This window comes from Bubalus kerabau, chromosome 1, assembly GCF_029407905.1.
Source record: "Bubalus kerabau isolate K-KA32 ecotype Philippines breed swamp buffalo chromosome 1, PCC_UOA_SB_1v2, whole genome shotgun sequence".
NCBI classification, from domain to species: Eukaryota; Metazoa; Chordata; class Mammalia; order Artiodactyla; family Bovidae; genus Bubalus; species Bubalus kerabau.
In genome coordinates, this window is record NC_073624.1 from 5,370,346 (window position 1) to 5,395,539 (window position 25,194).

General features: G+C 53.2%; 1 protein-coding gene and 1 long non-coding RNA gene across 8 annotated transcripts; one reads left to right on the forward strand and one right to left on the reverse strand.

The window, feature by feature from the left end:
* Nucleotides 1-589: 589 nt before the first annotated feature.
* PNPLA3 (patatin like phospholipase domain containing 3) lies at nucleotides 590-24,550 on the reverse strand. Of its 6 annotated transcripts, none has more exons than XM_055565869.1 (10): nucleotides 24,248-24,550; nucleotides 21,550-21,782; nucleotides 20,307-20,372; nucleotides 17,055-17,264; nucleotides 15,491-15,551; nucleotides 12,262-12,456; nucleotides 9,356-9,476; nucleotides 7,240-7,344; nucleotides 5,616-5,755; nucleotides 590-727 (listed from the first exon to the last, which is right to left on the reverse strand). In XM_055565869.1, the coding sequence occupies exons 1-9, from the start codon at nucleotides 24,432-24,434 to the stop codon at nucleotides 5,626-5,628; spliced, it is 1,308 nt and encodes a 435-aa protein (XP_055421844.1). In that variant the 5' UTR covers nucleotides 24,435-24,550; the 3' UTR covers nucleotides 590-727; nucleotides 5,616-5,625. The 6 variants fall into 6 exon arrangements, with proteins under 6 accessions (XP_055421844.1, XP_055421869.1, XP_055421807.1 ...); XM_055565832.1 differs by having other exon boundaries at nucleotides 610-727; nucleotides 5,600-5,755; XM_055565894.1 differs by lacking the exon at nucleotides 5,616-5,755 and having other exon boundaries at nucleotides 591-727.
* LOC129641194 (uncharacterized) lies at nucleotides 20,548-22,986 on the forward strand. 2 transcript variants are annotated; one of them, XR_008709277.1, is made up of 2 exons: nucleotides 20,548-21,613; nucleotides 22,205-22,986. It is a non-coding gene; the product is annotated as an uncharacterized LOC129641194 (long non-coding RNA). The 2 variants fall into 2 exon arrangements; XR_008709276.1 differs by lacking the exon at nucleotides 20,548-21,613 and adding an exon at nucleotides 21,614-21,751.
* Nucleotides 24,551-25,194: the final 644 nt, after the last annotated feature.

Genomic DNA, 25,194 nt, shown 5'->3' on the forward strand with positions numbered 1-25,194 from the left:
GACTGGATGCTTTCTGCAGAGCAGCATGTCCAGGCCCTGGGGAAGAGCCGAGTACCCAGGAGGAAATCGGGGAGTCTGGGGTCCCAGAGGAAGGAGGGTCTGGGCCTCAGTGTCCAGGACAGAGCAGGTGAAGGCCACCTGGCCTGGCGTGGCCCATCTGGAGCAGCGGGCCCGTGAACCCGCTTAGGGATTGGGTGGGGGGTCCCAGAAGAGATTAAAGGAGCTTGGCCATGAGCCGAAGACAGCAGCACATAACGAAGGATGCAGAGACACGGGGAAGCGGTTCAACAATCACATTTATTATGAATTATTTCCTGATGAACGCAGAAATTTAATATAAAATGTAATTACACGGAAGGGCATCATGGTAACCACCGTCGGTAACTGGGCAAACTCAGTCTCCACTCTACACATACACGTAAACACACATATTTTATTTCCTTAGCAAGACTGGGCTCATGCTTCTCAGCAGGCTCTGCTATCTGTTTACCAAACAGACGGTTGTTCCCTGGCATGAATCACACTGCACAGCGCTAATTCCTGATACTGGAGCATCCCAGCCTACCGAGCGGATCATCAATATTTGACAAGGTGGGAGAAACTTGAGAATGTTTCACACGCTGATGAGAAACCTGCAGTGCTGGAGAGGTGAGGATGTCAAGGGGTGGCCTGGGGTCAGCCAATGAGGACGAGACGAGGCAGCAGTGAGGCGGAACCCTGGATATTCCTAAGAAAAAGTAATACACTTCCTCGTCTTAGTGCACGTTTGAAACAAATTAATAAACACATGCTCATCGTAACAAGGTGGAATAATCACAGATAGTAAGAAAATAAGTCCCATGTAATCCTATGTTAACACATCTCTCTCCTTACAATGACGTCAGAACCAGTGCAGAGAATACTATCTAAATGGAAGTGTCTTGGTTATTGTAAAATGCTGCTAAGGTGGGGTTGCATGTGTTTAGACCCGGGCCTTGGTTCTGACAGAGAAGGCCACTGGGACCCCGAGCACCGGGCTCGGGGAAGGTGTGAGGGCGTCACCAGGAGTCCAGGTCAGCTCAGCAAGGGGACAGTGCTTTGACCTGGGGCCCAGGTGGCCAGAGAGCCCACCACTCAGCCTTGCCTCACTCAGGATGTAAGGGTTACCAGCACAGGAGGCCCCAGAAACATGAGGAGCCAGCCACGGGGCACTTCCCTGCTCTGCGAGCCGACCCTGTGTTTTCACAGGCAGCCCCTGCCTGCTGCCCTCACGGTGAGGTGCTCTGTCTGGCCCTGCTGGTTCTTCGGCTCCAGGACACCTACACGATGTGGGTCAGAGCTGCGACTTTTCACGCCCACAAGTAGGATTTGAGCTTATTGTTCCTTTCCTTTTTGGTATCCTCAAATGCATAAATAAGAAAAACACGCACACATTGCTCCTTGGGTCATATGACCCGGGGCAGGGGGCCCATGTAATCTGTGCCTGCCAACAGATTACCACCCTGGAGAGACGGTGAATGCCTGCCTCCTGCTCGTCTCCATTAGAGCTTGGGCGGGGGAAGGTGGGGGGCAGGTGCCAGGGTGACTGTCTTATGCACTGGATTTCTATTTTCAAGGCTTCTCTGAATATTTTATTAATTCTCATAATAGATAATTCAACAGATTTTAAGAATCCTTTATATTTAATATCAGTTCAGTTCAGTCGCTCAGTCGTGTCCAACTCTGGGACCCCATGAACCGTAGCATGCCAGGCCTCTCTGTCCATTACCAACTCTCAGAGTCCACCCAAACCCATGTCCATGGAGTCAGTGATGCCATCCAACCATCTCATCCTCTGTCGTCCACTTCTCCTGCCCTCAATCGTTCCCAGCAACAGGGTCTTTTCAAATCAGCTCTTCACATCAGGTGGCCAAAGTATTGGAGTTTCAGCTTCAACATCAGTCCTTCCAATTAAAACCCAGACTGATCTTTAGGATGGACTGGTTGGATCTCCTTGCAGTCCAAGGGACTCTCAAGAGTCTTCTCTAACACTACAGTTCAAAAGCATCAATTCTTCTGTGCTCAGCTTTCTTTATATTCCAACTCTCACATCCACACATGATCACTGGAAAAACCATCGTCTTGACTAGACAGACCTTTGTTGGCAAAGTAATGTCTCTGCTTTTAAATATGCTATCAAGGTTGGTCATAACTTTCCTTCCAAGGAGTAAGCATCTTTTAATTTCATGGCTGCAATCACCATCTGCAGTGATTGTGGAGCGCAGAAAAATAAAGGCAGCCACTGTTTCCACTGTTTCCTCACCTATTTGCCATGAAGTGATGGGACCAAATGCCATGATCTTCGTTTTCTGAATGTTGAGGTTTAAGCCAACTTTTCCACTCTCCACTTTCACTTTCATCAAGAGGCACTTTAGTTCTTCTTCACTTTCTGCCATAAGGGTGGTGTCATTTGCATATCTGAGGTTATTGATTTCTCCCAGCAATCTTGATTCTAGCTTGTGCTTCCTCCAGCTTAGCTTTTCTCATGATATACTCTGCATATAAGTTAAATAAGCAGGGTGACAATATACAGCCTTTTCCTATTTGGAACCAGTCTGTTGTTCCATGTCCAATTCTAACTGTTGCTTCCTGACCTGCATACAGATTTCTCAAGAGGCAGGTCAGGTGGTCTGGTATTCCCATCTCTTTCAGAATTTTCCACAGTTTATTGTGATCCACACAATGAAAGGCTTTGGCGTAGTCAATAAAGCAGAAATAGATGTTTTTCTGGAACTCTCTTGCTTTTTTGATGATCCAGTAGATGTTGGCAATTTGATCTCTGGTTCCTCTGCCTTTTCTAAAACCAGCTTGAACATCTGGAAGTTCACAGTTCACATATTGCTGAAGCCTGGCTTGAAGAATTTTAAGCATTACTTTACTAGCGTATGAGATTAGTGCAATTGTGCGGTTTGTTTGAGCATTCTTTGGCATTGCCTTTCTTTGGGATTGGAAGGAAAACTGACCTTTTCCAGTCCTGTGGCCACTGCTGGGTTTCCAAATTTGCTGGCATATTGAGTGCAGCACTTTCACAGCATCATCTTTCAGGATTTGAAATAGCTCCACTGGCATTCCATCACCTCCACTAGCTTTGTTCTTAGTGATGCTCCTAAGGCCCACTTGACTTCACATTCCAGGATGTCTGACTCTAGCTGAGTGATCACACCATCATGATTATCTAGGTCATGAAGATCTTTTTTGTACAGTTCTGTGTATTCTTGCCACCTCTTCTTAGTATCTTCTGCTTCTGTTAGGTCCATACCATTTCTGTCCTTTATCGAGCCCATCTTTGCAGGAAATGTTCCCTTGGTATCTCTAATTTTCTTGAAGAGATCTCTAGTCTTTCCCATTCTATCGTTTTCCTCTATTTCTTTGCATTGATTGCTGAGGAAGGCTTTCTTATCTCTGCTTGTTATTCTTTGGAACTCTGTATTCAAATGGGTATATCTTTCCTTTTCTCCTCTGCTTTTCACACCTATTTGTAAGGCCTCCTCCAATACCCATTTTGCTTTTCTGTATTTCTTTTTCTTGGGGATGGTCTTGATTCCTGTCTCCTGTACAATGTCACAAACCTCCATCCATAGTTCATCAGGTACTCTATCAGATCTAGTCCCTTAAATCTATTTCTCACCTCCACTGTATAGTCATAAGGGATTTGATTTAGGTCACACCTGAATGGTCTAGTGGTTTTCTCCACTTTCTTCAATTTCAGTCTGAATTTGGCAATAAGTTCATGATCTGAGCCACAGTCAGCTCCTGGTCTTGTTTTTGCTGACTCTATCGAGCTTCTCCAACTTTGGCGGCAAAGAATGGAATCAATCTGATTTCGCTGTTGACCATCTGGTGATGTCTATGTGTAGAGTCTTCTCTTGTGTTGTTGGAAGAGGGTGTTTGCTATGACCAGTGCGTTCTCTTGGCAAAACTCTATTAGCCTTTGGCCTGCTTCATTCTGTACTCCAAGGCCAAATTTGCCTGTTACTCCAGGTGTTTCTTGACTTCCTACTTTTGCATTCCAGTCCCCTAGAATGAAAAGGACATCATTTTGGGGTGTTAGTTTTAGAAGGTCTTCATAAAACTGTTCAACTTCAGCTTCTTCAGCGTTACTGGTTGTAGCACAGGCTTGGATTACCGTGATATTGAATGGTTTGCCTTGGAAACGAACAGAGATCATTCTGTCGTTTTTGAGATTGCATCCAAGTACTGAATTTCGAACTCTTTTGTTGACCATGATGGCTACTCCGTTTCTTCTGAGGGATTCCTGCCCACAGGAGTAGATATAATGCTCACCTGCGTTAAATTCACCCATTCCAGTCCATCTTGGTTCACTGATTACTAGAATGTCGATGTTCACTCTTGTCATCTCCTGTTTGACCACTTTCAATTTGCCTTGATTCATGGACCTGACATTCCAGGTTCCTATGCAATATTGCTCTTTACAACATCGAAACCTGCTTCTATCACCAGTCCCATCCACAACTGGGTGGTGTTTTTGCTTTGGCCCCATCCCTTCATTCTTTCTGGAGTTATTTCTCCACTGATCTCCAGTAGCATATTGGCCACCTACCAGCCTGGAGGGTTCATCTTTCAGCGTCCTATCTTTTTGCCTTTTCATGCTGTTCATGGGGTTCTCAAGTCAAGAATACTAAAGTGGTTTGCCATTCCCTTCTCCAGTGGACCACACTCCGTCAGCCCTCTCCACCATGACCCGCCCGTCTTGGGTGGCCCCACACGGCATGGCTTAGTTTCATTGAGTTACACAAGGCTGTGGTCCGTGTGATCAGATTGGCCCGTTGTCTGTGACTGTGGTTTCCGTCTGTCTGCCCTCTGAGGCCCTCTCTCAGTGCCTGCCGAAAGTTATGTTTAATATAACGCCACCAAATATTTAGGATAGGTAAGTACTATTGCCTGGAAAATCCCATGGACGGAGGAGCCTGGTAGGCTGCAGTCCATGGGGTCGCTAAGAGTCGGGCACGACTGAGCAACTTCACTTTCACTTTTCACTTGCATGCATTGGAGAAGGAAATGGCAGCCCACTCCAGTATTCTTGCCTGGAGAATCCCAGGGACAGAGGAGCCTAGTGGGCTGCCGTCTATGGGGTCACACAGAGTCGGACAGGACTGAAGCGACTTAGCAGCAGCCGCAGCAGCAGAAAGATGCACCAGAACGTTCATAAGTTACCACCTCGTAATGCCCCCAGAAACCAGGGGTGTCCTTGGGAGGATGGCACCCCACCTCGCCCGACACAGGCTGCTTTCTGTACGGAGAGATGGGACCATAGTCCTTCCCCTCAACCCCCAAGACTGCACAAAGGGCAGCCCAGCTCCCCACCGCAAGGTCCCCGATCCAAACACCAGTCACCCTAGGAACCTGCCCTGGGACAGCCGAGTGGTGACGAGTCAGCCACAGACGCCCCGCACGCCGGGCTCCCTCGTGGAGTTTCCCAACCAAGCCAACGACACTTAGAGCCTCATATCCTGGATATGGTTGAGCTGTGCATGCACCGCGCACACCAAGAGTAGCTTCCTAGCTTTTTGTAAGACAGAAAGATTGCCTTTGGTTTCAGGACACTACAAACTCAGCACACAGGTCATTCTGTGTACATCATAGGTGTCAGCTCTGGCCTCTGCGGGACGTCCACAGGGTGGGTGTCTGGGTCCTCGGAGGAGCAGAGAGCCCGGCGGCACCTACGGTGTTCTGGTTTGTGGAGGAAGGCCGTTGGCCACTTCCTGAGATTTGGGATCTGAAACAAACGAAGAATTCTGACTCAGCTGCCGACCTGCCGCTCTGGAGTGCAGTGTCAGTGGGGATGCGGGAGGGGGGACATTGTCACACGGTCTGGGTCTGAAGGGTGGCCGAGCCCAAGTCCACTGCCTCCTTGGGTCCCCCATTCCCGTGCTGGGCTGACATCACCATCCCACGCCTCCAAACCTGTGGCCCTCCCAGCCACCTGGACACCTCCCACTGGACATGCACAGGCCCGGAGGAGCACATCAGTCACCGCCACGCACACCAGCTCACCCGCCAGGGTGGCCCTCTGCAGCCACACCACCATCCCCCCCACCCCTGGTCCTGCCTGCCGACCAGCCTGGAGCTGAGCAGCACCTTGCAGCTGCTATCATCCTGTCCTGGAGCCTACGAACCGCACTCAGCCCTGCAGTTTCTCTGGAGAGCAAGCCCTTCCCCTCACTGGGCCAGATCTGCCCTCTCTGGGGATCTGGCCTCCGCAAGCCCACTCCTGTCCTTTTCCCAGCACAAGCCAGACCCCTTCGTCCCTGCTTTAAACCTTCCACATCTGTTAAAAGAAAATCTGCAGGGCTCATCTCCCAAGCACCTGCCACATGTCAGGACTGAGTTTGGGCCCCCAAAAGCCTCGCAGACACCAAATGAGGCGAGGAGGCTCACCCCGGGCGAACGGGGGAGGAAGGCGAGGTCCACGACTTTCAAGACAAAAGTCCCAGAATCCTGACGGGACCAGGCCCTCCTTGCTCCTCATTAGTGTTCAGATTTCAGACAGCGGTGGCAGCAGCGCCTGGGCCATGTGAACAGTGTGGGTGGCCGGGTTCCAGCCCAAGAGACCGGGATTCAGGGGGTCTAAGGTCAGGCGGGAATTTGCATTAACAGATGCGCACACATGCACACACAGACACACACACAGAAGGGCCCTGCCCCTCTCTCCCTGCCTCACCCCCTGCCCGTGCTACCAGTACCCGAGCCACTCCCTTTAGGCAAACCAATGCTACCTGTCCATTGGCCCTGCTCCTACTCCATCAGCCAGCTCCTCCCGCCTCTGCCCTCAACATGGGCTCAGTGGGGGACTTCCCTGGCTGTCCAGTGGCTAAGACTCCGTGATCCCAGTGCAGGGGGCCGGAGTTGGATCCCTGGTCAGGGAACTAGACCCCACACGCTGCAACTCAAGATCCCACGTGCTGAAAGTAGAACATGGCCCAGCTAAATAAACAACTTTTTTAAAATTACGCTCCATGGACACACCTCCTGGGGCTTCAGGACACCCTCTGCAGGGGAGTCTCGGTCACTAGCTTCCAGCAGGTACACTGGGACCTCTGATGAGCCCAGCTGCCTCCCGTAAGGCAGGGCCTCTGGCACCAGGGGACACGGTCCCTGCCCCCTCTCCGGGGCCTGATGACATTCCTAGGATGGCGCGTAAGGCCTGAGCAGATGAGAGGGTGCCGGGTGGACCCCCAGACCCACAACCAAATCACTTACCTGGAAACGGGGAGCAGACGCACCATGGCTTGAGAACACACGTGGGAGGTGGCCGACCACAGCCACTGGATGTCACTGGGCACGTCAGGAAGCCACGTCACCAATCTGCAGGAAGGAAAACGCAGAGACGCACACCTCGTACGTGGGTGAAGACGAGCCACAGCAGAAAGGACGAGAGGAAACCCACCCCAAAGGCAGACACCTGACGCCAGTACCGTCGTGCAGGTACTGCCAGGGTCACTTCTAACCCCAAGCTGATAAATTCCACAAGGCAAGCCCACCTAAAAGCCTAAAGCAAAATGAGGCCACTTTCGATTCAGGAAAGCTCAAGGGACTTACACGGAGTTAAAAGACCTGGGTCTTGCAAGAGCTTGCTCTCCGGGGCATCATGGAGCCTGACACACAGCATCTTCTGATTGAAACACCACCCCCTGCACCCACATCGAAGGTGCCTGGCCATATGCATGCCCGCTGCGCTCTACAGCCTGGGAACCGCAACTACTGAAGCCCACGTGCCTGAGAGCCCGTGCTCAGCAACCAGAGAAGTCGATGCAATGGGAAGCCATGACTGCACCTGGACAGCAGCCCTCAATCACCGCAACTAGAGAAAAGCCCACGCAGCGGTGAAGACCCAGAACACAAAAATAAATATTTTTTAAAAGTGAAACTGTTAGTTGCTCAGTCTGGGTGACTCTTTGCAACCCCATGGACTGGAACCTCTGTCCCTGGGATTCTCCAAGCAAGAATACTGGAGTGGGTTTCCATTCCCTTCTCCTGGGATCCTCCCAACCCAGGAATCAAATCTGGGTATCCTGCATTAAAAAAAAAAAGAAAGAAAATCCTACTGTATAGCACATCGAACTTTTGTGCCAGCCTGCTTGGGAGTGGGGTATGGGGGAGAATGGATACGTGTATATGTATGGCTGAGTTCCTTCACTGTTCACCCAAAACTATCAGAACATTGTTAATCGACTATACCCCCATAAACACGTTTTTGGTGTTAAAAAATTAAAAAAAAAAATAAAAATAGTAAATATCAAGGGACTTCCTGGTGGTCCAGTGGTAAGGAATCTGCCCTCCATTGCAGGGGATGAGGGTTCAATTCCTGGTCAGGGAACTAAGATCACACATGCCCCAGGGCAACTAAGCCCGCTCGCCACAACTAGAGAAGCCCACGTGCATCCTGGTCTGGAAACCAAGCACAAACACAATAAACAAATAAGAGAAGTTATCAAAGTACTTTTTTAAAACAAAAGAAAAGGAAGGAAAAACTATGCCAGAGCAGCCGGGCCTCCTCCCAGGGCAAGGCAGGTGGCTGACTGGCAGGGCTGGGGAGTGATCTGGGAGGTCCAGCAGAGCCAGAGAACTGAGCCAGATTTTGAAGGATGGCTGGGACTTTTAGGGGCTTCCCTCATAACTCAGTTGGTAAAGAAACCGCCCGGTTCGATCCCTGGGTAGGGAAGATCTGCTGGAGAAGGGAAAAGCTACCCTCTCCAGGATTCTTGGGCTTCCCCTGTGGTTCAGCTGGTCAAGAATCTGCTGCAATGTAGGAGACCCCAGGTTGATCCCTGGGTTCGGAAGATCCCCTGGAGAAGGGAAAGCCTACTCAATCCAGTATTCTTGGCCTGGAGAATTCCATGGACTGTATAGTCCATGGGGTCGCAAAGAATAGGACATGACTGAGCGACCTTCACTTTCACTCCGGGACTTTTAAAAAGACAGACTGAAAGATATGCTGACTACGTTGCTAAAAAGAAAAGAAACACTAAAGAAAATCTGAAGAAAACGCAGGGAAAACAAATGCCCAGGAATCTAGCAGCCACACAGCATAGGCCTCAGGATCCTTCTAACACACCAGGAATAAATCCCCCTCCCTCCCAAAAACAGAGACCTACAAGAAGCCACAAACCTGAGGGAGCAATGAGAAAGGAGCTGGGGTGGCCAGGGGCTCGCCAACCAGGCACCTTTCCAGGGTGTTCCCCGCAGACGGCGAGCTCCACCCAGATGTGCAAGGAGCCAGGCTCTGGGCTGAGCGCCCAGCGTGACTCCTCTCACTGAATCCTCACCCTACCTCCAAGCCCCGAGAGGAAGCCAGACAGCCACGGAAAGCGTTCACCTCTGGACCACAGCGATGGCAGACTCCACGGGCAGCATCACGTAGGACATGATCTTAACTGGTAAGAAGTTGCAAATCCTGTTTCTGTACCCATCTGGGTTTCTGACTGCCTTCCTCAGTGCTGAAAAACACAAGTTGGAGGTCTGTTTCCCACCAGCGTAAAAACCAAGCCACCTTCCCCAACTGGTGCCTGGAATTTCTATAAATCCTACCAAACCTGGCAGCTAAGCAATCAGAAAGGGAAAAAGTGAGAGTGAACGTTTCTCAGTCGTGCCCCAGTCTTCGTGACCCCATGGACTGTAGCCTGCCGGGCTCCTCTGTTCATGGGGTGCTCCAGGCCAGAATACTGGAATGGGGAGCCTTTCCCTTCTCCAGGGGATCTTCCCAACCCAGGGATCGAACCCAGGTCTCCCACATTGCAGGTGGGTCCTTGACCATCTGAGTCAGCAGGGAAGGAATCAGAAGCTCTGACAATTGAGGTCAGATGTGGGATGTGCCTACACAGCCCTTGCATCGCCAACAGGACACAGGATCCCTTTTAAAGAGTCTCCTTTAAACTGACTCCCTGCAGAAGGGAATGGCAACCCACTCCAGTCTTCTCGCCTGGAGAGTTTCATGGATAGAGGCGTCTGCTGGGCTACAATCCGTGGGGTCGCAAAGAGCTGGACACGACTGAGCAGCTTTCACTACTACATTTTACTTTATCTTTTATTTATTAAATTTATGTGGCTGTGCTGAGTCTTAGCTGTGACATGTGGTATCCAGTTCCTGGACCAGGCATTGAACCTGGGGCCCTGCTTTGAGAGCTGCATTGACTCTTAGGCACTGCACTGAGTCTTCCAGACTGGAAATCCCACTTCAGTACTACTTTACATTACTTTTGGAGGCAGACACAAATGTCTCAAATCTCCCCAGCCCAGGCTTCGTGAGCTTTTCTTTGCATCTGCAATTGGATTCCACTCTGCCACCTGGGACCCCTAGCCTTCAATTTTCCCCTGTGTGATGACCTCACGATGCCTCAGATCACAATAACCTGAGCAGCTGCTGGTCAGTGCGAATCCTAGGGCGTTAGTACCTGAGGCAAGAAACAGCATCCCTTTCATCTTTGTTTTATTCAGCGGCTCAGTTGTGTCCGACTCTTAGTGACCCCATGGACTGCAGCACGCCAGGCTTCCCTGTCCTTCACCGTCTCCCAGAGTTTGCTCAAACTCATGTGCATTGAGTCAGTGATGCGATCCAACCGTCTCATCCTGTGTCGCCCCCTTCTCCTCCTGCCCTCCATCTTTCCCAGCATCAGGTTCTTTTCCAATAAGTCAGCTTTGAAGTGAAGTGAAGTTGCTCAGTCGTGTCTGACTCTTTGCGACCCCGTGGACTGTAGCCCACCAGGCTCTTCCGTCCATGGGATCCTCCATGCAAGAGTACTGGACTGGGTTGCCATTTCCTTCACTTTCCCCAAATGCCTGACTGGAAACTGGACGGTGCACTCATCTGTCCATCAGATAGTTTGTGATGACGCGATAAAATACATCACCTTCAGTGAAGGTTCAAAACTGTGGTTTGGGGAGGAGGAAGGCGTTAGGAGGGGCTCCTCAAGAGAGAGAAGGCTTTGAGATGGGAGTACAGACAGCAAACGGCATCGTCAAAGAACAGGCCTCCCCTAGGAGTCCCCCTAGAAATCCAATGTGTTGGGACTTTTGAGCAGAGAGCACAGCAGGTTAACTCAAAACTCAGATAGAGGACTTCCCTGCTGGTCCAGTGGATCAGGACCCTCCTGCCAGCGCAGGGCACATGGGTTCTAGCCCTGGTCCAGGGCATTCCATATGCTGTGGAGCACTAAGCCTGTGTGCCACAACTACTGAGCCCTCGCACCTGGAGCCTGTGCTCCGCAGCAAAAGAAGCCACCGCAGTGAGGAACCTGGGGACCACAACCACGAGTAGCCCCTGCTCGCTCAGGGACAGCAACGAAGACCCAGTTCAGCTCAGTCACCCAGTCGTGTCTGACTGTGACCCCATGGACTGCAGGACGCCAGGCCTCCCTGTCCACTGCCAACTCCGGGAGCTTGCTCAGACTCATGTCCATCGAGTTGGTGATGCCATCCAACCATCTCATCCTCTGTCGCCCCCTTCTAATCCTGCCCTCAATCTTTCCCAGCATCAGGGTCTTTTCCAGTGAGTCAGCTCTTCACATCACGTGGCCACAATATTGGAGTTTCAGCTTCAGCACCAGTCCTTCCAATGAGTATTCAGAACTGGTCTCCTTTAGGATGGACTGGTTGGATCTCCTTGCAGTCCAAGGAGACTCTCAAGAGTCTTCTACAACACAAGAGTTCAAAAGCATCAATTCTTCCACGTTCAGCTTTCTTAATAGTTGCACGTCTTACATAAATACATAATACCTGTAAAAACTATAGCCTTGGCTAGATGGAACGAAGACCCAGTGCAACCAAAAATGAATTAAATTAAAAAAAAAACACCCCTGCTGCCATGTTATGTGCCAGCCTGGGTGGCAGGAGGGTTTGACAGAGAATGGATACCTGTATGGCTGAGTTCCTTCACTGTTCCCCTGAAAATATCAGGACACTGTAAATCAGTTCTACCCCAATATAAAATGTTTTTGGTGTTAAAAATAAATAGATAAATAAAATAAAAACTCAGCCGGAGTTTGTTTTCCTCTGTCCATGACCAAATGGGAAGGGAGACAGAGCAAGGACCCAGGGGGATGGGAGGTCCATGCGCGGAGGTGGGGGTCCCAACCGACCTGCGTTGGTTGCTCCGCCCTGTTTCTCCCGGGGCAGCAGTTGGATCTTCCTCCACGGCTCACAGGGAAGCCGCCCTTCCTCCTCTGAAAGGGTCACCGACCACCGCCTCCTCTGCGCCCCCCGCCTCCCCGCCCCCAGAGCCAGTACCCATGCTGAGCTTGGGCGACAGGGTGTCCAGGACGCTCTCGTCCCAGGTCAGCACGCTGAGGCGCAGGTGGTCCAGCAGCTCGACTGCCTCAGGCCCCGCCTCCCACGTGGCCACACCCAGAAGAGGCTCCAGGCTCCTGGGCTCCGACTCTGCGGGGGACGCGCTCAGGCACGGATGGGGCCCTTCACGGATGCCTGCGAAAGGCACGGAAACAAAACCCATCAGGCGATTTCAGTCAGCACGGCCACTACTCGCCCAGCCACCCTGCCCACCCAGTTAGAGGAAGCTAACAAGCCTGTTATAGGTACGCAACGTGGATCCACCTGGAAATAATCCGCCTGGGATCCCCCCTGCTCCACCTCGAACAGGGACCACCACTCCTAACAGGGAGAGCGCAGTGTGGTCCTTTGAAGAGGACGGATGAGGCGGGCAGCTGGCTCTGTCACGCACCAGCCGTGTGGGCTCTAGAGCCACACGTGGATTCATGAGGTTCAGAGGAAAGGATGATTTACAACAACTGAACCACTGGAGAAGCCCAGTGTTCAGGCCCTGCACGACCCATGCAGCTGCTCCCAGCTGAACGCTGAGGAATCAGAAGCCCAGAGAGGTGAAGTCACACAGCCGACACGCGGCAGAGCGATATTCAAACCCAGGTCTGATATCAAAGATGGCACCCTTCCATCACCCGACCTTGAAAAGAAGCCACAGGTCGGGGAGTCTGTGCTGGCCCTGCCCTGGGTGCCAGGGCTCAGGGGCTGATCCCAGTGGGTGATTCCTGCTCTCACGCTGCGTGGGAACGGTGGGAAGGGTAGACTTGGATGCCCACTCCTCCCCCATCTAACCTCTCGCTTCCAACCTCAGGTTAAAAGCCCAGGGGCTGTCCCTGCATGCCCCCCGCCTCACTCCCAAGCTACACCTCCCACTTTGACTCCCTTGCATCTTTCCAGCCTCTGACAGACACACAGCTCAGCCTCTGGGGACTTATTCTGTCTGAGGAATGTGTCAGAGAATCTGTTTCCAAGGAACACCTGTCCCGCCCCCATGCATCCTCTGCTGAACCCCAAGGAAGCCAGGGGGACCAAAGCAGAACCTGGCTTAGATCCTTAAACCCAAACCCAGCACCCATGCTGCAAGCGCCCAGCCCCACGCCAGGATTTAGAATGACTAAGAATCAGTCGGCATCATTTACTCCAAACTCCTCTTGCTACAGATGTGGAAACAGAGGCCCAGAGAGAGAAGGGGCTTGCCCAAAATCACCTACCAACTTCTAGAGGGTCCCTCATTGTCTTTTATTCCCAGGTGATTCCGAATTCCAATCCCAGTTCAGACCTGCTTTCTAGAACCTCGAACTCTGACATCACTATGCCTCCTGTGTATATGTGTGCCAAGTCGCTTCAGTCGTGTCCAACTCTGAGACCCCGTGGACTGTAGCCCACCAGGCTCCTCTGTCCATGGAGATTCTCCAGGCTAGAATACTGCAGTGGGTTGCCAGGCCCTCCTCCCGGGGGTCTTTCCAACCCAGGGAACAAACCTGCATCTCCCACAACTCTCGCATTGGCCAGTGGGTTCTTTACCACGAGTGCCACCTGGGAAGGCCAAGCCCCTCTGCCAACCACCCAAATCTGTCCCAGGGCACCACACACGGGGCTCTCGAGCTTTCCTGCAGGACCCATGCCCTCCCAAGGGCCCAAACCGTGAGCACCGCCCTCTGCTCCGGTCCCAGCCATAGAAACCAGGGGCAGGACTTCATCCCCGAGTCCTCCTCCTCGGCAATCTCTGGTGGGTCGTCTCCAAGTCCTGTCCCCTCCGGCCCCTTCCACCTTGCTGCCGTGACCCCAGCCAAACCCATGGTGGCCACCTTGACCAGGGATGTTGGCCTCATCCTCTCTGTACTGCAGCCAGGGGCCCTGGCAAAGCTCCCTCTGCCTGCCCTCACTCCCACGTCAGCAGCCCTCCCTGGGTCCCTATGGCTGTGAGATGCAAGCCCGTCTCCAGCTCCACAAGGCCCAGCCTTGCCCCTCTTTCCATTCACCCCCATTCCTGCCCCGCTCTGATCTGTTCCTCTGTCCCCCACCCCCACCACTCCAGTGATACATGCCTCTTTCTACCTCAAACAGACTACCTGTCAGCAGGACTCATGCTCACACCCCCCCATGCCTAGAACATTCCTGTTCACCCTCAAGGCATCACTGCAGATTCGCACCTTCCAGGAGCCCTGCTTTCCGCTGTCTTGCAGAACCCCACCCCCCTTCCCCTAACTGAACCCCACCTGAATCTACAGCATCCTGTACGTTCCGGCCAGGGCACTGAGCCCTTTGGCAGCCTTCTATTCAGGTACCTGGCCCCTCCCCAATCTCAAAACTAACTCCAGGAAGGCAGAAGCTACATCTGTCTACCCACTGTGGAGTCCCAAGCACACAGCCAACTGCTTAGCACCCAGAAGGTATACGGTAAGCACTTTCTGAGCAGATAAATACACGAATGTCCCATGAACCACACCAGCTCCTCGGCCTCGGACAAAGACTAATTCAGAGGGGATCAGTGACTGTAGCAACCGATAGTGTCGGGGAAAAATAGCTCGAGACATAACTAATACTTGGTTCCACACTAACACGTGAAGAACCCAAGTTCCCCAGCCCAGACCAGCCAGGACCTTTCCCCAGAACACAGCTGGGCTGGTGGGCACCGCCCACACCTGGCTGGAGGCAGCTCTCCTGATGGCTTCACCTGAGACCCAGAAACCGTTTCTCTTCCTTCCTCATCAAACTGCTGCTGCTAAGTCGCTTCAGTCATGTCCGACTCTGTGTGACCCCACGGACTGCAGCCTACCAGGCTCCTCCATCCATGGGACTTTCCAGGCAACAGTACTGGAGTGGAGTGCCATTGCCTTCTCCCCATCAAAGTAAAGGTTCACAATTGTTCAAGCAAAAATGAAAAGCAAAGGAGCTGCCTTCGGCTGCAGACAGGGACACTGCAGAGGGAAAGGAACCCTGGGGCTGCAGGGTCAGCCAGGCTCACCCCAGCCCTGCTTCCCAGAGTGCGGGCCGTGGCTGCCTCCATTTCTCCATCTGTAAAATGGGGGCAATGATTTCCTATTTCTCAGGGCCGAGCCCGATGGCAGGTGAATGTCCTGAGCGTTGAGTGATGGCACCAGCACGGCTCCCTGGTGACCAAGAATGAACAGAAAACGGACTCAAAGGGCACGGCTGCCGCCGTCGCCATACGCACCGTTCTTCTCCAAGAACCTGAGCGCGTCCACATATCCTTGAAGGCACAGCTCTCCAAGCACCTGTGGACAAACCACGTGACGTGAACCGCTGGCGGAGTCAGCACGCGCCAATCCTTCCAGCAGCGCCTGAAGACGGCAGGCGCAGAGCCAGGAACCCTCGGAGCTCCGAGTCGACGCCTCCTGTGGACAGGGTTCTGCGCTCCTGGGAAGAGGCAGCCCCGCTTCCTGGCAGGACTCCCCTCGAAGGACACCCGCTCCGCGCGCAGCCTGGACTGGTGCCCCAGCATGACGGGAGCTGGTTCCTCTGGTGTCCTTTGGTCCCTGGATGAGCCTCCATCCTCACAAATACCAGGGCCTGATCTGCTTGTCATGGGACACTGAGCTGCCTCCTCTGCACTCAAACCACATGGGCTCCCGATGCTGTGGTCCAGCCTTATCTCTACCCATGAGACACGCCATCACGTAGGCTGTATGGCATGGCCTTCTTTCTCCCCAGAGAGCTGTCACTGTGCAGATTCTACCAACTTTCTTACTATGTTACGGTGGTAAGGTCCACCACACTAGAGCGACAGTCAAAATAAAGATTAAACGGGGAATTTCCCGGTGGTCCAGTGGTTAAGACTCCATGCTTTCACGCCAAGGACTCGAGTTCAATCCCTCAAGATCCTACAAGTCTCAAGGCCAGCTGGGGAGAAAAGGAAAAGATTAAACCACCAAACGCAGTGTAATTCCTGACCATGGCTGCCAATAATCATTGGGGGACTTACCTGGTGGTCTGGGGGCTCAGGCTCTGCACGCCCGAGGCAGGGGGTTTCAACCTCTGCTCAGGGAACTAGATCTTGTGTGCCACAACTAAGACCCAGTGGAGCCAAATTAATTAATTTAAAAAGAATCACTGGGATAATTAAAAAAATAAAAAACAAAAACACCCTACTGCCCAGGCTGTGATGTGCTGTGGTCAGTCGTGTCCAACTCATTTGCTCCTTTGCCTTGGGATTTCCCCAGTAAGAATACTGGAGTGGGTTGCCATTTCTTTCTCCAGGGGATCTTACCAACCCAGGGACCAAACCCGAGTCTCTTGCATCTCCTGCATTGGCAGATGGATTCAGGCTGTGGATACTTAAGCCACAACCCCTGGAAGAGGGATCTCAGTGGCAACCCCACCCCTCCGTTTCAGTGGCCCCAGGGGATTCCGGTGGCCAGCGGGAGGCAGCCCTGAACTGAGTTCCTTTTCAAGGATGGGCTTTGTTGCTGTTGGTCCGTCAGTGTGGGGAACAGCTGCTGCTCTGCTCACTCAGTCATGTCCGACTCTTTGTGACCCTCTGGACTGTAGCCCGCCAGGCTCCTCTGTCCGTGGGACTTTTCAGGCAAGAATACTGCGGTGGCTTCCCATTTCCTTCCCCCAACTCAGGGACTGAACCCACATCTCCCGCGTCTCCTGCATCGCAGGCAGATTCTTTACCCAGTGAGCCATCCGGGAAGCCTGAACAGCTGCTGGGTCCCCTGGAAAAGAGGGATGCAAAGAGGAGTACAGCACCCCCAAAACTCACAGCCCCCTCTCACCTTGACATCCAGCAGGAGCAGCGACCGGAACATCAGGTAGAGGTTCTCTGTGCAGAAGTGCATTTTGAGCTTGGTGAAGCCTTCGTGAAGAAAGAACGTGGACTTGACTTTGGGGCAGATGTCGCTCTCCCCATAGAAGGGGGACACAGTGATGGTCTTTTTGGAATCAACGAAGGGCATGATATCCCTTACTCCTCCATCCACATATCGCTTTTAAGGGAGAAGACAAAAACAAAGGGCACACTGTCAGAAGCTCTGGGCTGGAGTTTTCTGTGTGCTTCAGATTAGGGATAGAGACTTCTCAGAGCCGCAGGCAGACCTAGTGAGAGACCAGGGAGTTTGGAACAACTCTTGCAGCAAATCCCCAGCAAGCATTTCTGTGCCAGGCCAGGCTGCAGGTTGTCACTCAGGACTGCCACATGCTGTTGCGTAGTGTGCGCACTGCACCAGAACAGTGCCGGGTGAAGAGGCACACGGAGGCTGGCGCCTGGCCACGTTGCTGGGCCGGGTCATGAGCGCCCCCAGGCGAGTCCATGTACTTCCCATGCACTGGGGGCGCTGTGCGTACTCAGGGCAGAGTGTGATGTAGATGCGGCCAAAGACAGACAGATGGTCAGGGGTTCGATTCCCGAGGCCCCCTGTTGCTTGAGCGATCTTGGACGAGACACCTAACCTGTGGTCCTGACTCTCTGTCCACACCTGGGCAATGAGAACCAGCACTGCAGACTGAAATGACACAGCGAACCTGGGACTTGCGCTCTTAAAAACTGGCATCTTATGCCACAGGAAAGGAGCATCTGGGTAAGCACTGTGAGAATCCATTTTCCTGTATTCCATGGTAAGCGCTCAGGCACTCTGTTGTGTCCAGCTCTTTACGACCCCATGGACTGTGGCCCACCAGACTCCTCTGCCCATGGGATTCTCCAGGCAAGAATACCTGGAATGGGGGTGCCATCTCCTACTCCAAGGGATCTTCCCGACCCAGGAATCAAACCCAAACTCTTGCGTCTCCTGCATTGGCAGGCAGGTTCTTTATCACTGAGCCACCTGGGAAGTCCTCCTATTAATGTATTCATAGCCTCGAACAACCCTAGTGCCCACGGCCAGGCGAGGGCAGCAAGGTTTTGCTACCGTTTGGATCGAGTCTGGACCTATGAAACCAACATCTTGAATGATTCCCGGAGCTCAAACCATCATAGTCCAGCTGTCGATGCCCATGGTGGGGATGGGGGGCCTTCAAATATCACAAGGGGGAGGCTTTCCCCAGCCAGTCCTTCCAAAGGGAGAAATGCAGGGCACACTTTGGCCTAAAATGCGTCCCGGACAGGATCGGGCGTGTTCAGGCATGCCTTGGGTATCAGGGGAGTCCCCCCTTGAGGCCCAAAGTGATCAGGTGTGCACGCGCAGCACTAGTCTCTGTATCGCTGCTGTTGGTCGGCGTCAAATCCCTCACTGGCAGAAAGGGGCTCGGAACCCAGCGTCAGCAAAGTTGAGATGAGATGGGCGGAAGCCGGGGACTGTTTTTCCAATTGTTTTTTATGTTTTTAATTCATGTTTGCTGGAGCCTAGGTGCTTCTCAGCCTAGGTGTCTTAGTTTCTGCTGTACAACAATGGGCAGTTTCTGCTGTTATACACACACACACATCCCCTCTTTTGCCGCTCAAGGTCTACTGTAAAGTCCAATGGCTCCTCTGGCCTGTGGGGTTTTCCTCCAGCCTGAACTTTCCTGGAGGAATGTTCTGAGTTTGCTCAGTGGAATCCCAAGAACACTCTGCTCTGACTTTCAGCAGGTTTTGTCTGAGGACACTGAGGGTGTGACTCTGTGGCCCACGGCCGGGGCGGCCAAGGGGAAGCGCAAAGATGACAATGACAAGAAGGACAAAACCCACATTTACCTAATACTTAAGAGCGCCAGGCTCTGTGCTGGGCACCTCCGTGCACCATTGCAGGTAAGTTCCACGAAAGCGCAACAACTGCACACTATTATTGACTCCCAGTTTGCAATTCATTCCACGACTTAAGAAATGTGTCCAGAGACTTCCCTGGAGGCTCGGTGGCTAAGATCCCACACTCCCAACACAGGGGGGCCGGGTTCAGTAGCTGGTCAGGGAACTAGACCGGGGACACCACGGCTAAGCATTTGCATGCTACCACCGAAGAGCCAGAGTACCGCAACTAAGACCCGGCACAGCCAAATCAGCAAATAAATGTTAGAAAGAAAGCAAGGAACGTGTCAACGTGGCCCAGCTAACATGGGCTAAAGCAGACACTCGATTCTAGGTTTGTGTGCCAGGCAGGGGCTGTGAGAACCACAGGTGACCACTTCATGGCTCCAGGCCTCGGTTTTCTCATCTGTAAATAGGGCCAGCTGTGTGTCTGTCTGGCGGCAGCTCCGGGGCATGAGTGAGCCTATTCACAACCTGCCTTTGCAAGTCGCTTTGCAATGTGAGGCCCGTACTGCTGTTAAAGCGTGAACCGAAAGGGCTTCTGATGTGCCTTCCTGCTGAGACATGGGGATGTCTCGTCTTCTCTCCCACAGCTGTGACAACCTAAACGGTCTCCAGACGTCGCCAGATGTCCCGGGACAAGGGACAGAATTATCTGACAACCACTGCCCTAGAAGGAGGCTGCCAGGTGGTCTAGCATCCAGCCCAGAGTCTGTAGGACCAACACCTCAACTTCTGCTCTTCCTCCTGAGCCAGTGCTCAGGAATAGCCACATGTGTCTACATAGCAGTTGAATCACAGCCCTGTCGGAAGCCTCTGCCCAAAGCCATGGACTGAAAAAGACAGAGTCAGAGGCAGAGAGGATTGAAACTCTCAGCTCCTCAGAATTAAACCTTAAGTGAGTAAATTGACTCTTGAGCATCTTATACTCTAAGTAGGCCACTGGGCACCTATTTCGGTGCTCATGTGGAGATTATGTGAATAGCTTATGTTACAGGTGAGCAGTTAATTATCCCACACGATGTCGGTTTTGCTTCAAGAGAGCTTGGAAGGGGTTCAGCTGTGGAACCTCTGTCTGAAGGCTGAGAGGCAAAAGGCTTTCTTCATTTAGGGACAGGTCTTGGGGGCCCAGGGTACCTGAGCCCAGTGCCTTGTCTTCCTTTTTTTTTTTCTTTTTAAGATGCTTAGTACAGGATCTTAGTTCCTGGACCAGGGATGGACCCAGGCCCTTGGGAGTGAAAGTGCAGAGTCTTAACCACTGGACCACCAGGGAATTCCCAGAAACACAGTTTAAAAGTGGACTTACCACGCCTCTGAAGGAAGGGGGGATCCAGCCACAGATGAAAGGGACGTAGGAGGAACAACACAAAGCCTGCAAAGACAAAAGACAGTGAAACCACAGCACAGCCCAGATCAGGCGGCCTTTTACTCCCTGGGCCTTTACAAGCCTTCTACAAGCAAGGACAGCAATAAGCCTGAAAGCGCTGCTGGCAGAGCAGGTGCTTTACTGAATGGTTGGATGAAGATGAGCCTGCCCACACACTTACTACTTCAGCGTGCTTGCGTGCTAGGTCACATCCGACTCTTTGTGACCGGCATGAACCACAGCCCACCAGTCTCCTCTGCCCATGGGGTTTTCCAGGCAAGAACACTGGAGTGGAGTGCCATTGCCTTCTCTGGGAGATTAGATCAGGGCTTTGCAATTACTGACACTCATCAGAATCACCTGGAAAGCTTGGCCAATCACAGACTCGGGGCCCCACCCCTAAGATTCTGATGAGGCAGATTGGAGGCGGGGCCTGAGAGCCTGCACTTCTAAAACACCCCCAGGAGATACTGCTGCTGCAGGTCCCGGGGGACCACGCTCTGCATCTCACCGAGCTAGCGAGCATTAAATTAAGCATGATGTAACACTGGTGCAATGAGAGAAAAGGGCTCCTGTGGGAATGCACAGGTGCTGGTACCTAGAAAATGCTCCCGGACAAGGTTAAGTGGAAGACGACACTGGCTGCTGAGAAGCAGCTGGTTATATTCGCCAGGCAGCTGGCTCGTATGGACCCGTGTTAAGTGAAATGACGCCCAAGGCATTCTCACAAAAGACTCAGCCAAACCAAATGGCATTTTGATATCACCAATGATCTTCTCTGTGCTAAAGCCAGAGGACAGAAATAACCAAGACATGCTCCCACCCTTTTTGGGCTTCACCGGGCAGGTTCTTATTAAGAAACGGGCATCGTTGGGAGGACGGCCACACACATAAGGTCCCTGGAGCAGGAGGTTATGAACCAAGTCGTGAAGGAGGGGGAGACACTGTTTGAAGCTGACACTGTCTGGGACACCCCAGGTTTGCACAGGCTCTGGACCAGCCCACTGGAAGCACACAGCTTACATCACTCTGGTGCAGGAAGCCAACCAGCATCACGGGCAGCCAGGTTGTCCTGCATCTTAAGTAAAAAATGGGGCAGACTGGCTTACAACAGCCCCTCCCTGTGTTGCTTCCAAAACGAAATGGCCCTTCCGACTTGACAGTACCCAGATAAGCCGCTTACGTCCACGACTTCTTCCTTGGAACGAAAATCCGACACCAGCACGCTTTTTCCGTCGGACACTCTGGTAAGCGAGATGACCATCTTGCCCGAGACAAGCTGGTGGACGTTGTCAGGGAGGTGTCTCTGGAGACTGTCTCGGGTGTGCTTGCTCAAACTGAAGCCTGGGTGGACGATCCCCAATTTATGGCTTCTGGCTCTCCGGGTGAGGTCCATGAGGATCTGCAGTGTCTGGTCTGTGTGGAGGGTGAAGTGGGAGATGGGCAGGGTGGGGAAGAAGGGAGGGGTAGGGGTGGAGAGAGAAATATGCAAAGGAATGTACCACCCTGGAGGTGGCCATTGCTTTGCGGTGGGACCAGAAACCTGATGGCAAGGAAGCTGCCAACCCTCTCCTTTGTCTAGGCCTGGGCCGCCGGATCTGGCCGGGGGTTCCTGAGCCTGAGATGTGGTTAGTCCACACTGATGGGTAAAAGATGCACGGGATCCCGAGGGCTCAGAATGACAATAACAACAACAGAAACGTTGACTATCTCACGGATAATGTTTTGTGTTGATTAGATGTGAAAATGGCAATATTTGGGCTATACTGGGATAAATAAAACAAATTTCACTGATGTCTTTTATTTCTTCCATGTGATTCAATGGACATGAATTTCAGCAAATTCCAGGAAATACTGAAGGACAGGGAAGCCTGGTGTGCTGCAGTCCACGGGGTGGCAAAGAATCAGACACGACTTGGTGACTGAACCACAACAACTAGGAAATAAAGATAACATAATCCTGTTGGTCAGAGCCGTTCTTGACCCTCCCGGGCCAGAGGAACAAGCCTCCAGAGGCCCAGGAGGCCTCTCTTCGTCTTCATCCCTCCATCAAGCCCAGATGCCAGGAACCCACAGCATCAGAGCTTGAGCCTGGATGGGCCTAACCCTGCAGGGAGCAGACAGCAAGTGCAGGCTGGGACCTGAGTTTGAATCCTGTCTCTACCTCTTACTACCTGAGCAACTTAAACACGTTACATCACTGCTTCTGAGGCTCAGACAGTATGTTTTTAATGTGGGACAACACTCACCTACATTTTGGAGAAGGAGAAGGTTAGGTACACTAAAATCTGTGCACGGTCAACCCAGAGGAAGCACCTCGTAAATAACTAGACTTAACTTTCAAAAACATATTTGCTTATTTATTTGGCTGCACCAGGTCTTGGTTGCGGCACACGGAACTGTGTGAAGAGCTTTGATCGTCACTGTGGCAGGCTAGTTCTTCCCATGCAGCATGCAAATTCCCAGTGCAGCATGAGAACTCTTAGTTGTGACATGTAGGATCTAGTTCCCCAACCAGGGATGCAACCCGGGTCCCCTGCATTGGGAGCATCGAGTCTTAGCTACTGGACCACCAAGGAAGTCCCCAGACTTAACTTTTAACTTCTGGAAAGGGAAAGAGTCACTCAGCCCCGGGGCTCCTCTGTCCATGGGGATTCTCCAGGCAAGAATACTGGAGTGGACCGCCATGCCCTCCTCCAGGGGATCTTCCCCACCCAGGGATCGAACCTGGGTCTCCTGCAGCGCAGGCAGATTCTTTACCCTCTGAGCCACCAAGGACACTTTTAACCTCTAATGCTACAATTGCCAGACCGTCTAGTGGACACAGGGCCCATTCATGCTCCATCTGACCTCACTCACTGGCCTGGTCCCCTCTGGTGGCCTGCACTGCCCTGGCAGGCAGTGCCAGCCCAAGCCCTGGTCATCCACAGATGCCGGAACGCAGAGGGCCCGGACACACCAGCAGGCCCTGACCTACTTCCGACTCCACTGGGCTCTCCCTGCACATGTGGCCCCTTTGAGCCCAGACAGAAGGCACATGATTGCACAGAGCTGCTTGCTTCTGCCAGGCTCTCCTTCCAGGTCAGCCCTGGCTGAGAGGTGCGCTCAGGAACCCTGCCCAAGCCACAGGCCCTGGGAATGCTCCCCGGAGCTCCCCAAAGTCAGACAGGCAGTTAAAGCAGGAAACCGGGGCTCCCAGACCCTGCAGAGCAGTTCTTGCCAGAACCCTCAGACTCTTTCCGGGGACTTGCTGGTCCCAAGCCTCCCCCTGCAAGCCCAGCCCCTCCGCTGCACCTGTCCTCTACCTGTGAACCTCCTCCAGGCTGGAGTCGGCCGACTTCCGGTGCTGGGGTCTGTGCATCTGAATCAATGAAACATTGGACTGTGTGCATGTCTCCAGGTCACAAGCCGGAGACGCAAGGGTTGGCTTTTATCACAGCTCAAGTCCAAGCTGTGCAGACTGGCTGTGTGTCCAGTCGAGTCACCCCCGAGGTCACATTCCCTGCTCTTTGCCCCTCTCCCTCTCGATGGAGACGGTTGCCAGCGTGGGCTCTCTCTCCTGGCCTCACGCAGGGGAAATGGGAACTCAGCTCCCCAGACCGCGTCATGGTCCCTCCTCCCCGTCGCTCCGAGACCACCTGGCTCTCAGTCCCTGAGTAGGGTGGGGGGCTTCCTCCAAGCCCGGGCGCCAAAAGGGAATTGAGGCAAGGATGCGCCCCGGGTTTCCACGCCCCGCTTCCAGGGCTCCCCGGCGCCGGGCAAAAAAAGATGCACTGGACAACGCAACTGTTTGGGGGAGACCCCGGCTTTACCCCCGCAGGGCCCGCTTCCAGCCTTGCTCCCAGCGCGCGCCCCATCCCGGCGCGGAGCCCGGGACCTACCCAGCGGGATCCCGGAGAGGAAGAAGGCGCAGTACAGCGCGCCCGACGAGGCGCCGAAGAACTTTTGCACTTGGCGGAGGAAGTGCGGGGCGTGCTCGCTCAGGCAGTGGGTCACCCCAATGTAGTAGACGCTCAGGAAGCCGCAGCCAGCGAAGGACAGGCTCCAGCCGCTCTCGGCGTCGTACATAGCGGCGGCAGGTTGGGGCGGTGGGCCGGGGTCCGAGCGCGCCTCGGCTCCGTCCGCGCCCACCCTGGTTCTCCGCCGGGCCTGGGCGCCGCAGCCCGGGCTATTCCCGGCGCGACGTCACCGGCCCCGGCCCCGCCCCGCTCCGACCACGCGAGCGAGCCTCCGGGCGGCCCAGTGCTGGTAGCGCGGCCACCCCGCCCTCCCCGGAGGCGGGAGGCTGGGAGGGGTCTGGACCCTGCGGAGAGGAGAGCGGAAGACCTGTGCCAGGTGAGGGTGGAGGAGGGAGTTCCTGCAGCTCCTTTGACAGTGGAGATCGAGAGCTTCAGTGCCGGTTCCTTTTCACCCCTTCAATTCAGTTCAGTCGCTCAGTCGTGTCCGATTCTTTGTGACCCCATGAATCGCTGCCCGCCAGGCCTCCCTGTCCATCACCAACTCCCAGAGTTCACTCAGACTCAAGTCCATCGAGTCGGTGATGCCATCCAGCCATCTCATCCTCTGTCGTCCCCTTCTCCTCCTGCCCCCAATCCCTCCCAGCATCAGGGTTTTCCAATGAGTCAACTGTTCGCATAAGGTGGCCAAAGAACTGGAATTTCAGCTTTAGCATCATTTCTTCCAAAGAAATCCCAGGGCTGATCTCCTTCAGAATGGACTGGTTGGATCTCCTTGCAGTCCAGGGGACTCTCAAGAGTCTTGTCCAACACCACAGTTCAAAAGCATCAATTCTTCGGCGCTCAGCCTTCTTCACAGTCCAATCTCACAT